Consider the following 13,237-nt stretch of genomic DNA (forward strand, 5'->3'; position numbering starts at 1 on the left):
CAGAAACCCATGTGCGCTGGCCTAGGCTGGCCCCTTCTGCTCCTGTGGACTAAAGCCTAACGCTTCTTCTGTAGTCCTGCATGGTGTGGCATGCTCCCTCTTCTTGGAAAATTAAATAATAAATTCTTTCTGATAGCCTCTTCATGTTGTTACAGGAAACACCACATGCAAGACAGGCAAGGAGGCTGAGTGGAGATCTATTCATGCAGACGAGGACTCAGAGGCGTCATTTCCAAAGCCTGAGCGCCGAGCCACAGTCACTCAGGACTTTTATGTACAGGTGAGCGTCATTTCTGACCCTTTCTATCATCGGTGGGCTGAAGTTTCCTGTCTTAGTGACCAAGGGCCATGAGTGGCAATTTTTAGCAACAAGCACATTTACAGAAGCGGAAACGCAGAGTTGGGGACCTGTTGCATGCAGCTGCATTTTGTTAAGGTTTTGCAAACAGCTCTATTTTGAGATAGGGCCCTGGGGTTACATTATTCCTTTGGTTTAAGCTTCCTGTCACATAATTCAATTAAAACCCCAAGAGTACAACTTGTCCCGCCCATGTTTCTGCTCTACCACTTGTTCTGTTAACTGATTGGGAAATCATAGTATAAAGTAAGATTTTGTTTCATTTTGCTTTTTTCGAGGTAGTGTCTCGCTCTAGTCCAGAGCTGATGTGAAATTCACTGTGTAGTCTCAGGCTGGCCTTGAACTCACGACGATCCTCCTACCCCTGACTCCCGAGTGCTGGGATTAAAGGCCGTCACCACACCCGGCTAAAGTCAGGTTTCTGAAACCAGAGAGAAGGGAACACCTAACTTCTTCCTACATAAAAACGTCTTGGAAGTGCTAAACCAGTTCCTCGAGACACGTCCAAAGCTACTCCCACCTTTCCAACCCCACACGGTTCGCTCTTCGCGTCAGGTGCACCGCGGGGACGGCCACTAAACTCCCCACGCATTTCCTTAGGAAAGAAAAACTCGCCGACTGAAGAGTCGGAAGCTCGCACTTCACGCGGCGCGCGCAGCCCCTCACAGCCAACCAATCAGGCGCCGCCCCGCCCCTCAACGCCCCGCCCCACGCCGACCGGAAACTCCCGCCGTCGCAGGGGATGACGGGAAAGGCGATACACAGCACACCCACACGGTCGCGCGCTCCGCGCCTGCGCACACGGCACCTCCCGCGCTTGCCCTGCAGGGCGCAGGCGCGGACGCGGGAGAGCTGCTCTCTGTTGAGAGGAGGTGGCGCGCGGCGCGGGAGGTAGGAGGAGCTGGGCACCGGGCTGGGAGCCCGCTACCCGGAGGAGGAGGAGGGCCTGTCACCCCCGGCAGGTCTCGCTCCCCCCCCCATCGGCCTCTCGCGCGCGCTCGTCCCGCTGAGCCTTTGGCCTGGGCTGGCGGGCAGCCGCGGCCGAGGGGCCGCCGTGAGCTCCGGGGAGAGCGGCAGGGGCCCGCCCGCAGGAAAGTGGGGACGGTGTCACGGCTCAGGATCCGGGCCGAAGACTGCTGTCGTCGGTCACGGTCCTTGAGAGCCTTTTTCTCCCTACAAGACGGACCCTCAGCTCCCTTTCTTGGGTCATCAGGTTGGGAGAAGCAGGAGGGCCCGCCCCATCCATCCATTGATCTATCCATCCATCCATTCTTTCCCTCGGCGCCAGACTGCAGCCTGCGCCTGGTAGCTGGAATTACAGGCGTATGTGACAACGCCTGGCTCTAGAGTATGGAATTTGACATTACTAGGGCATTAATTGGGTTTGCATTAGCTTGATGTTCCATGACCTCCCTCTCCCTGCTGGGCATTTCTCTTCTGCCACTTTCTCCTCGCTCTGGTTGTGTCAAACTTTGCGGTTCGTGAACTCAACAGCTGCCTAGCATCTATTACAAGGTAGATACAAGATCAAAGAGAATACAAGTAAATAAATCTGCCTTCCTGATTTGCTAAACGTCTTTCGGTGGTGGTGGGGACTTAGATCATAAGTTAGTGAATAAAAATATAAGAGCTGAGCCGGGCATGGTGGCACATACATTTAATCCCAGCACTCAGGAGGCAGAGGTGGGAGGATCGCCATGAGTTCGAGGCCACCCTTAGCATAGAGTGAATTCCAGGTCAGCCTGGGCTACAGTGAGACCCTACCTCGAAAAACCAATGTGTGTGTATAAATATATATGTATGTAAATATGGATCACACTGTTTGGATTTGATTTTAGAAGCTATGTGACTAGAGTCAGTTCCTCATTCTACTTGTGCCTGGCTCCTTGCTGTAAAGAAATGATAATAGATTGTATTGTATAGGCTTGTTATAAGGATTAAGTGAGTTAAATATTTGAAATAGTGTTCTTGTACACGATAAGCACTCAGTAAATGTTATGCATCACATATGGTTATAGCCTGTGATAAATGGCATTGTGAAAACCATGTGTGATGATAAAGAATGGAAGGGGAAAACTAGAGATTCTGTGTAAAGGGTTAGGGAAGCTTTTCAAGGAAGATGAGATAGAGCCAGTGCTATGAAGTCTACTCTGGGTAGATGTATCTACCTGGTTCTGGAAAATGAAATGATTAATTATGGTACTTGGGCAATGCAGATTGCATTACTGTATTTGAAATGAAATTTCTCCTGAGACTACATAGTGAATTCCGGATCAGCCTGGGCTACAGTGAGACCCTACCTCAAAAAACAAAACAAAACAAACAAACAAACAAACATAATCTATCATATTCAGGAGTATCGCTGTGAGTTCAAGGCCACGCTGAGACTACATAGTGAATTCCAAGTTCAGCCTGAGCTAGAGTGAGACCCTACTTTGAAAAACCAAAACAAAACGAAATGAAATTTCTGCCATTTTGATTTTTGAGCCCTACTATGCTGTATGCCTGTTATGTCCAGACTTTACATGCAGGCAGCGTTCCAGTTCGGAGAGCTCTTGTAGGCTACCGATAGAGCAAGGTGGCCTGCTTTCTCTCTCTACCCTGGATGTTTGGAAGCAGATCCCTTTTCTCATTATTTCAGCCACTACTATTTGCTGGCGACCCCTATCAGTCGTTAGAGTTGATAGCTGGGGTTCGTAGGCCTATGTAGGGAAATTAGCTCCCTGTACACAACCAAATTCTGTGGGAGCTGGTCTTCATGTTTTCTTTCCTTCCATTTTTAGCAACCCTCTCCCCTCAAAATGCAAATGTTTTCTTCCTAAGAAGACATATGCATCAGCAGGCTTCTGGATCCCTGTCTGTTGTGCTGTGACATACTATAGGACAATTACAGTTTTTTTTCTTTTTAGTATTTGTTTGAGAGAGAGAAAAGGAGGCAGAGAGAATGGGTGCCAGGGCCTCCAGCTGTTGCTAATGAACTCCAGACCTGTGTGCCACATTGTGCAGCTGGCTTAGGTGGGACCTGGGGAATCAAACCTGAGTCCTGTGGCTTTGCCGCCAAGTGCCTTAACCACTAAGCCATCTCTCCAGCCCAACACTTACAGTTTTTGCCAGATTGTACTCTGAGACTCTTAGTAACTGTCTAATTATACTTAGATGTTTTTGTTTTTCCACAGGTGTAGAATTAAATGAACCCATGTCCTTTATCACTATGGAGATCTTGGAAAGTCATCTGAGAACTCTATCTCAAAGGCAGTTGTTGGACAGGAAAATCTCTCTCAGTTGTGAACGTTAACAGGGGGAACTCCAGTTTGAAGAAAGATAAGTCATTATGGAGAGGAAAACAGTACTTTGTGTGCTCTTCATGTAGCTGGGAAGTAAAGGGGAGCCCTAGCGAAGATGGGAGTGTGAGTGAGGCCTGCTTGGACTTGGGCATAGGTTTCTCATTTGTGGAATCTCACAGATTGGTGCACAGTCCTCTGAAGATTAGCTTGGAAGCCCTGAAACAGGTCACACGATGGCTGAATCAGATGACGACTTCAAAGAACTCTGTGCCAGCTTTTTCCAAAGGGTGAAAAAAAAAGTAACCAAGGAAGTCTTGGGAGAAAGGAAGACACAAAAGGCTTCAAACACTCAGAAAAGAAGCAAACTGAAAAAGACCAATCAAGCTGCTACCAAGAGCAAAACCCTGCAAGGCCCTTCAGAGAAGAAACCTCGATCAGGTGGCCAAGGCCCTAGGACTAAAAAGCAAGGAGTAACCAAGTCTCAAGACAGGGAATCTGCTGTGCCTGTGAACGGACAGGGAGGTGTGCTTGCGCCTGCGCCAGACCAGCCCTTGCTCTGCAGTAGAGAACAGCGCATTCAGACAGGTAACCTGGAAAGGCCCACTGCCACACCTTTCCACAGAGGCCACCAGGAGTGATTTGTGAAGCCAGGAGTCAGAAAACTTTATTTAAAAGGCAAGATAATAGATATTTTGGCTTTATAGGCTACACAGTTTGTGTTGCAACTATAGTCAGCCCTCTCCCCATCTGTGGGTTCCAAATCTGCAGATTCAACCAATATCAGATGGAAAATATTTGAAGGGGGAGGACTACCTGAACTAACCATGTGGATACTTTTTTATCAAAACAATGTAGGTAGCAGTTATTTATATAGCCTTTACATTGTAATGGGTATCATAAATAATCTACAGGTGGGTACATGAGGAACAGGCATAGATTATATGCAAATAGTACACTACTTTATATAGAAAGGATTTGAATATCTGTATATTTTTAAATCTTCAGGGGTTGTCTATATCTGACTGCTTCTGTAGTATAAAACAGCCATAGATGATATGGAAATGAATGGATGTGGCCTTGTTGCAATAAAATTTTGTGCACAGAAACTAACAGCCAACCTTAAGATCATAGTTTGCCCCTGGTCCTGATTTATTTATTTTTTTGTTTTGTTTTGAGGGAGGGTCTTCCTCTAGCCCTGGCTCACCTGGAATTCGCTGTCTAGTCTCAGGCTGGCCAGACTCACAGCGATCCTCCTAACTCTGCCTCCCAAGAGCTGGGATTAAAGGCATGCGCCACTATGCCCGGCTAGAAAGCTTTTTATAGACAATACAAATTGATGGACTGGGGAAATGGCTCAGCAGTTTAAATGCACTTGCTTACAAACCCTGCTGGCCTGGGTATGATTCCTCAGTACCCACGTAAAACCAGATTCACAAAGTGGTTCATGCATCTGGAGTTCATTTGTAGTGACTGGAGGACCTGGTGTGTCTATTCATTTTCTCTCTAGCACCCCCCCCCCGCCTTTGTAAATAAATAAAATATTGGGCTGGGAGATGCTTCAGTGGTTAAAGGTGACTGCTTGCAAAGCCTGAAGGTCTGAACTTGATTCCCCAGTACCCATGTAAAGCCAGATATGCAGTGTACCACATGCATCTAGAGTTCACTTGCATTGATCAGAGGCCTTGGTGTGCCCTTACTCTCTCTTAAATGCATAAAAATAATTTTTAAAAAAGGGCTGGAGAGGTGGCTTAGTACTTATAAATATATAACCCATTTTTGAGTTTTCTACATGATTCTACTCAGAACCCTCTGCTTTTTGAGAATTTCCTGTGAATGTTTACATTACGTAGTTGACAGGCGTTACATGCACATAAAACTAATGGTGCTTTTTATGTTTTCTTGAACTCATTCTAAAGTGGGCACGTTGGAATGGCCCAGCTACTTAGTAGCTACATAGGCTACTAAGATGTGGGAGGACGCACTATGAGTTTAAGCATCCTGCCCTTGGCATATGGAGCCATAGGCTTAGTATATATTTTTCACACAGAACTGAAAAATAACCTGCGTGTATGATATACTCTTTGGTTTCTGATGTCTTTTCTTTTTCTTTTTTTCTTTTTGGTTTTTGAGGTAGGGCTTCACTCTAGTCGAGGCTGACCTGGAATTCATTCTGTAGTCTCAGGGTGGCCTCCAGCTCAGAGTGATCCTCCTACCTCTGCCTCCAGAGTTCTGGGATTAAAGGCGTGCCCCACCACGCCCAGCCTTTTAGGCTTCTGATTCTGTTCCTAAATTTTCCTCACCTTTATTTCCTGATCTTAAGTGACATTAATTTTTCTATTGTGGTAGCTGATTCTCTCAGGAATGATAAAGTCTTAGCTCCCTCAGACTGTTGAAGGCCTCAGCAATGCTGCCAAGATGCTCCTGGCCTTCATGTGCCCTTGTGCATCTGGTGGAAGTGCACGTAATTCACATGTGTGTGTCTGCCAAGATGACCTAGCATCAGGAGTTCTGGAATATCCACTGGCAGCCATCTGTGGATCCCAAGTTAAATGAGAACTGGTCTAGAAAGGGATAAACACTTAACACTGATCTTGCTTTAGTAATGTGCTTTGTTGAGATGTTATTCCTAGACTATAACATTTACCCTGAAGTATGTGGTCCAGTGGGCTTTAGTAGATGGAGTAGAGTTCTACAACCACCACTGCCGAACTTCAGAGCTTCTCATCACTCCCAGAATAAATCCTAAACTCATCAGGAGTCACTACCCATTTTCCTGTCATAGGTATTTATGTTTCCATTGCCACAAGCAGTCATGTCACCCCCAGTCAGTTCTATTCATACTTGTAAGCCAGGCGAAACCTGCAGTGAATGGTGAAGGCCCCTTGGGAATCTGAGTCTAATTAAAAAAAAAAAAGCCTGATAGTAAAGTCTTTTGCTTCTCCAGCTAGAACAGAACAGATGCTGTGAATATTTTCCTCCTTGCCAGAGAGTGCTCCCAACAGCGACTCCCAGCCTCCTGCATCCTGTTTAACGACAATAGCTTTGCCAAATCCCTCCAGACCTCGAGCTTCAGAGCTGGTTCTACAGCGGATGCAACAGTTCAAAAGAGCAGAACCTGAGCGCTTGAGACATGCTTCGGAAGAGTCCTTCACTAAAGCCACCCTGGAAGAAAGTGTCCCAAAGAGCCTTCAAGAGGAGACAGTACTGGGAAATGGTATGGTGAGCATGTCCTGCCTTCCAGTGATAAGTTATAGGTCTGAACAAGGGGCTGAAAGGGCCTCTGATCGCTTTGTGTCTGCTATTGATAGCCTTTCTGCCTGGCATTTTACCTTTGGCACCTCATTGGATCTAGCCAGAGAATGGAAGATCCCTTGGTCTTTTCTCACGGGGAGTCCTTTATAAGGTCTCTCTGGCTTAGCAGTTAAGGCACTTGCCTGCAAAGCCTAAGGATCCAGGTTCAATTCCCTAGTACTCATGTAAGCCATATGCACAAAGTGGCATGTGCATCTGTACTTAGTTTACAGTGGCTGGAGGCCCTGTTGTGCCCATTCTCTCTCAAATAAATAAATAAAATGTATTTTTAAAAAATTTAAAAATAACCGGGCATGGTGGTGCATGCTTTTAATCCCAGCACTCAGGAGGCAGAGGTAGGAGGATCGCTGTGAGTTCAAGGCCACCCAGAGACTACATAGTGAATTCTAGGTCCAACCTGAGTGAGAGTAAAACCTTACCTTGAAAAACCAAAAAAAAAAAAACAAAACTTAAAAGAGTTGATTAGCTGTCCCTCTACCTTTCCTTTACTCAATCTCTTCCCCAGACCTCATTTTGGGCCTTTTCACCCCCATTAATCTATTCTTCTACTTACATATATACAGTACCATCCTATTATGTACCCCCTTCCTTCCTTTCTCTCCCCTGAAAGGGTTTTTCTTAAAACTTTCAAGAGCTCTTCAGTTGGTATACAAGTGCAGCTCATCCTTTTGCTGTTCATCTAGTCTTGTCTTAAGTTTTGCTCACCTACCAGAAGCTTCCTGCTTTTAAAGACATTCTGGGCTGGAGGGATGGCTTAGCAGTCAAGGCACAAAGAACCCAGGTTTGCTTGGTGGCACATGCATCTGGAGTTTGTTTGCAGTGGCTGGAGCCCTGGAACACCCATTTTCTCTATCTGTCTCTCTCTCTCTCAAATAAATAAATATCACATGTATAAAATAAATGTAAAGGCATTTCTGACACATGTAAACATGTCCATATGGTAAGAGTACAGAAGATGCTAGGGTCTAGCTCCATGGTAGAGCATGTGCTTGGCATGTGTGAGGCCCAGATTCAGTTCTCAACATGAAATAAAAACAAGAGGTCTTGCTGGGAAAAGCATAAGTATTGAATTTTATCATCTCATTAGAATCTGGGACAGATAATTAGTGTCCATTTGTTTCATACTGTAACAGTCCAGTTTTGATATACTTCTCAATATCAAAAAATATCTGGGCTACAGAGATAGCTTGGCAGTTAAGGCACTTGCCTGCAAAGTCAAAGGACCCAAGTTCGATTCCCCAGAACCCACATAAGCACAAGAGGGCACATGTGTCTGGAGTTTGTTTGCAGTAGCTAGAGGCCCTGGTACCCGTTCTCTTTCTCTCTCTCTACCTGCCTATTTCTGTTTCTCTCTCTCTCAAATAAATAAATAAAAATAAAATAAAATCTTAGGACTGGAAAGATGGCTTAGCTGTTAAGGCACTTGCCTACAAAGCCCAAGGACCTAGGTTCAACTCCCCAGAACCCACATAAGCTAGATGCACATGCATCTGGATTTCATTTGCAGTGGCTAGAACCTTGGTGCACCCATTCTGTAGCTTTCTATCTCCCCCCCCCAATAAATAAGTAAATAAACATTTTTTAAAATGTGGAAATCTATTTAAAATTTATAAAAATGAAAAGATAAAACATCAGTAAAAGGAATTACAAAGAAACACAAAAATAAAAATATAAAACTGTAAAAAGAGAAAGAAGATTCTGCCTTTTAGTTAGTTACCAACGGCATTTCATTCTGCCCTGGTTCTTTTATCACAGACAATAAAAGATTAGCAGTAGGAGAGTGGGTTTTGAAGAGAGAAGCTAGATTTGCTGCACTAGGAGCCATGTGATCCTGCAGTGTCTGAAGGGCAGGCTTGAGCAGAAGTGGGGAAGATGAACAAGTCCCTGAGGCCCTGGCAGACCCTGGGAGGATCCTGAACCAGGAATGTAGCAGGTGGAGATACTGAGTCCCAGGCTGGACTCCCTGAATCAGAGCCTGCATTTCAGCAAGCCTCCTAGGTATTGTGTGCGCAGACTGAAGTGTGGGAAGAGATATTTCAGGGACTCCCCTGCACCCCAACATGCTCATTCCCTGGACAGGCTTGCAGAGTGGGTCTAGGTTCTGGTTTCTTTGTGCACTGTCCCATTTCATGCTACAAGAGATACAGAGAGGTTCAGGGCATTAGGGCCTGCTCTCAAGGATCTTGGATGCTTCTCCACAGACTATCAGCCTGGGCTTCCTGCCACCAAGAGTGATGCTGCCGTGGCCTTGGCCCTGCAGCAAGAGCTTGGAAGGGAAGGAGCACCTGCCTGTGACAACGGCTTGGAGGAGGAGGGCTTATTCTTCTGCCAAATGTGTCAGAAGAACCTCTCAGCTATGAATGTGACCCGGAGGGAGCAACATGTGAACAGGTAGGGAGTGACACAGGCCATCCCCTTTCCCTGTCAGGGATCTAAATCTACAGTACCCCATGGCTCTAGGGGGATTTCAAAACACTTTGCATGACAGTATCACCTCATTGTCATTAGCATACCTTATTTATTTATTTATTTTGGTTTTTCAAGGTAGGGTCTCACTGTAGCTCAGGCTGACCTGGAATTCATTATGTATTTTCAGGGTGGTCTCGAACTCACACTGATCCTCTTACCTCTGCCTGGGATTAAAGTTCTGGGATTAAAGGTGTGTGCCACCATGCCTGGCTTTATATCTTTTTCTGTAACAACTCACTGAACTATAATTCTCACAGGTCACCCATTTAAAGTGCACAATTCTGGGGTTAGGGATGTAGCTCAGCTGTTAGAGTGCTGGCCCAAAATGCAGTTTTCCTCAGCTCTTCTTTTTTTTTTTTTTAATATTCATATTTATTTATTTGAGAGAGAGAAACATTGGGAGAAGGGGAAAGAGAGAAAGAGATAATGCATCATCTTGTGCATCTGGCTTACATGGGTCCTGGGGAATCGAACCTAGATCTGTTGGCTTTGCAGGTAAGTGCCTTAATTGCTAAGCCATCTCTCCAGCCCCAAGTGCTTGGTATTTTTTTGGTTAGTTAGTTTGTTTGATTTTCGAAATAGGGTCTCACTGTAGCTCAAGCTGACTTGGAATTCACTATGTAGTCCTAGGGTGCCCTTGAACTCATGCCAATCCTTCTATCTCTGCCACCTGAGTGCTGGGCTTATAGGCGTGCACCACCATGCCCGGCAGCTCTCATTTTTATAATCACATAGCTGTGCAGCAGTCACTGTCATCAATTTTGAATTGTTTCATTACCTTCTTTTAACACCTGTAGCAGTTATCCTCTTGTTGCCGGACAAGATACTGGCCAGAAGTGCCTAATGGAAGGAAAATGTTTATTTTGGCTTACATTTGTGAGGGGAAGTTTCATCCTGGTAAGGAAAGCATGTACTGAGCAGAAAGCTGGTTCATATGTCACACATTTCAGCAGCTCACCCTGGCACGTGGGGCTGAGTTATAAAGTCTAAGACCTGCCCCCAGTGACACACCTCCTGCAGTACGGTTCCACCTCCCAAAGATTCTACTGGCTGAGGATCAAGTATGAGACGATCACAAACACATGAGCCTATGGGGGCCATTTAGATTCAAACCACTACAACCCCGTTGGCAGGCACTTCTTTTTGCCTCCTTCCTTACTTCCCTGACAACCACTTAGCAACTTCCTGTTTCTGTGGATTTGTTTATTCATATAAGTGGAATTACAGCACTTGTTCTTTTGTGTCTTTATTTTACTTAATAATAATTTCAAAATTCATTTATGTGGCATGTATATCAATGCCACTCCTTTTTGTTTGTTTGTATGTTTTGTTTTGTTTTGTTAGCCCAGGCTGATCTGGAGTTCACTATGTAGTCTCATGCTGGACTCTAACTCACAGTGATGAGTGCTGGAATGAGAGGCAAGCACCACTGTGCTTGGCACTTTTTAAAAATGTTTTTATTTATTTGAGAGAGAGTGGCACACCAGGAATTTTACTACTGCAGACAAACTCCAGACACAGGTACCACTTTGTACATTTGGCTTTACATGGGCACTGGGGAATTGAACCCCCAAGCTTTGCAAGCAAGCACCTTTAACTGCTGAGCCATCTCTCCATCCCTGTCATTCCTTTTTTGTAGCTAAATAATAGCCAATTATATGGATAGACCATGTATTTGTTCTTTCATACATAGACATTTGTTATTTTTATATTTTATTATTTATTTATATGAGAGAAAGAGGGAGAGAGAGAATGAGAATGGGCACACCAGGCTCTCCAGTCACTGCAAATGAACTCCAGACACATGAACCACCTTGTGCATCTGGCTTACATGGGTCCTGGGGAATTGAACCTGGGCCCTTTGGCCTTGCAGACAAGTGCCTTAACTGCTAAGCCATCTTTCTAGCCCCACTTATTATTTTTATTTATTGTTTTGAATGAGAGGTAAATATGGGCTCACCAGGGCTTTTGGCTGTTGCAAACAAATTTCCAGACACATGCACCACATTGTACTGAAAAATCAAACCCAACCCTGCAGGCGTTGCAAACAAGCATGCGTCTTTGACCAGTAAGCCATCTCCCCAGCCCATAGAGGGACAGGTTGTTTCCATCTTTGGGTTTTGTGAGTGGAGCTCCTGTACACGTGTCTTGTGGATATATTTGTTTACCGTTATTTTCAATTCCTTGGTCTTGTACTTGGGGGTGGATTTGCTGTATCACGAGGGCACAACTGTATTAAACTGTTCTTATTTTCTTTTACCACCTTTGCTACCACTTACCTAAGTGCCAGAGGCTATGCAGCTGGTATGAGGAATTAGCTTTGGGGGAGCATATTTACATGTTGATGTGAATCTTCCTGTGTTTACCAACTTCCTCCAGGTGCCTGGATGAGGCTGAAAAGGCACTGAGACCTTCCACACCTCAGATTCCTGATTGCCCAATTTGTGGCAAGCCATTCTCCAGCTACAAGAGCCGAGTCAGTCATCTGAAGCAATGTGCGGTGAAGATGGAGGTGGGTCCCCAGCTCCTCCTTCAGGCTGTACATCTGCAGACAGCTCAGTCTGAGGTGGGCAGTAGCCCTCAGGCACCCAGGTGAGACAAATGAAAGGAACCAAAGGAACCAAATAGTGGTGTTTATACTCAATTTATATATATATATATATTTTTTTTTAATTAATTAATTTATTATTATTTAAAAAACATTTTGTATTTATTTGAGAGAGAGATACACAGCAATAGGCAGGTACAGAGAGAGAGAGAGGGAGAGAATGGGTGCTCCAGGCACTCCAGCCACTGCAAGCAAACTTCAGATGCATGCGCCCCCTTGTGCATCTCTCTTACGTGGGTCCTGGGGAGTCAAACCTGGATCCTTTGGCTTTGCAGGCAAGCACCTTAACTGCTAAGCTATCTCTCCAGCCTTTTTTTTTTTTTTTTAATGTATTTAAGAGGGAGTAAGGGCACACCAAGGTCTCTGATAATGCAAATGAACTCTAGATACATGTGCCACACTGTCCATCTGGCTTTACATGGGTACTGGGGAATCAAACCCAGGCTTTCAGGTTTTGCAAGACAGTCACCTTTAACCACTGAACCATCTCCCCAGCCCAATATTTTATTTATTTACCAGGGGGGAGGGTGGTTAGAAAGAGAATGAATGGATGCACCAGGTCCTCCAGTCACTGCAAACAAACTCCAGATGCATGCATCACTTTGTGAATCTGGCTTTACATAGGTACTGAGGAATCAAATCCAGACCAGCAGGGTTTGTAAGCAAGTGCATTTAAACTGTTGAGCCATTTCCCTAGTCCCTCAATTTGTACTTTCTATAAAAAGCTTTCTAGCCGGGCATAGTGGTACTTACCTTTAATCCCAGCACTCTGGAGACAGAGGTAAAAGGAACACCATGAGTTCGAGGCCAGTCTGAGACTACATAGTAAAATCCAGGTCTGCTTGGGCTAGAATGAGACCCTACCTCGAAAATCAAAAACAAAAAAAAGCAGCAGCAGCAGCAGCAGCTTTCTATAGTATTGGAGGGAACTAAAGCCTTCCTAGATTTTGGAAATACAGTATTTAAGGAAATACATGTTGGCACCCTATGCCGGAACACCTAGGTTTGATTCCCCAGTACCCACATAAGCCAGGTGGTGCATGCATCTGGACTTGGTTTGCAGTAGCTAGAGACTCTGGTGTGTCTATTCTGTCTTTCTCTTAAAAGAAAAAAGAAAGTAAGTAAAAGAAACTACTCCCCAGTTCATGGGTCCTTCTAGAAGGCTGATGAGTAGAAAGTTGCATTAACTGGGCATACTTAAGGAGA

The 13,237-nt window shown here is 45.0% G+C and overlaps 1 protein-coding gene across 7 annotated transcripts in view; it reads left to right on the forward strand.

The window, feature by feature from the left end:
- Positions 1–1,173: 1,173 nt before the first annotated feature.
- Positions 1,174–13,237, forward strand: part of Slx4 (SLX4 structure-specific endonuclease subunit) — a 30,741-nt gene continuing 18,677 nt past the window's right edge. The window contains exons 1-5 of one of the 7 annotated variants that reach the window (XM_045161449.1): positions 1,174–1,249; positions 3,535–4,227; positions 6,629–6,856; positions 9,156–9,345; positions 11,803–12,015. In XM_045161449.1, coding sequence (XP_045017384.1) covers positions 3,876–4,227; positions 6,629–6,856; positions 9,156–9,345; positions 11,803–12,015 — 983 coding nt within the window. In that variant the 5' untranslated portion in view covers positions 1,174–1,249; positions 3,535–3,875. Of the gene's footprint in view, positions 1,250–1,413; positions 1,901–3,534; positions 4,228–6,586; positions 6,857–9,155; positions 9,346–11,802; positions 12,016–13,237 lie in introns of those variants that run through there. The other 6 variants (XM_045161452.1, XM_045161448.1, XM_045161451.1 and 3 more) reach the window with 6 other exon arrangements.

The sequence above is a fragment of the Jaculus jaculus genome, chromosome 11 (genome assembly GCF_020740685.1).
Source record: "Jaculus jaculus isolate mJacJac1 chromosome 11, mJacJac1.mat.Y.cur, whole genome shotgun sequence".
In the NCBI taxonomy this organism is placed as follows: domain Eukaryota; kingdom Metazoa; phylum Chordata; class Mammalia; order Rodentia; family Dipodidae; genus Jaculus; species Jaculus jaculus.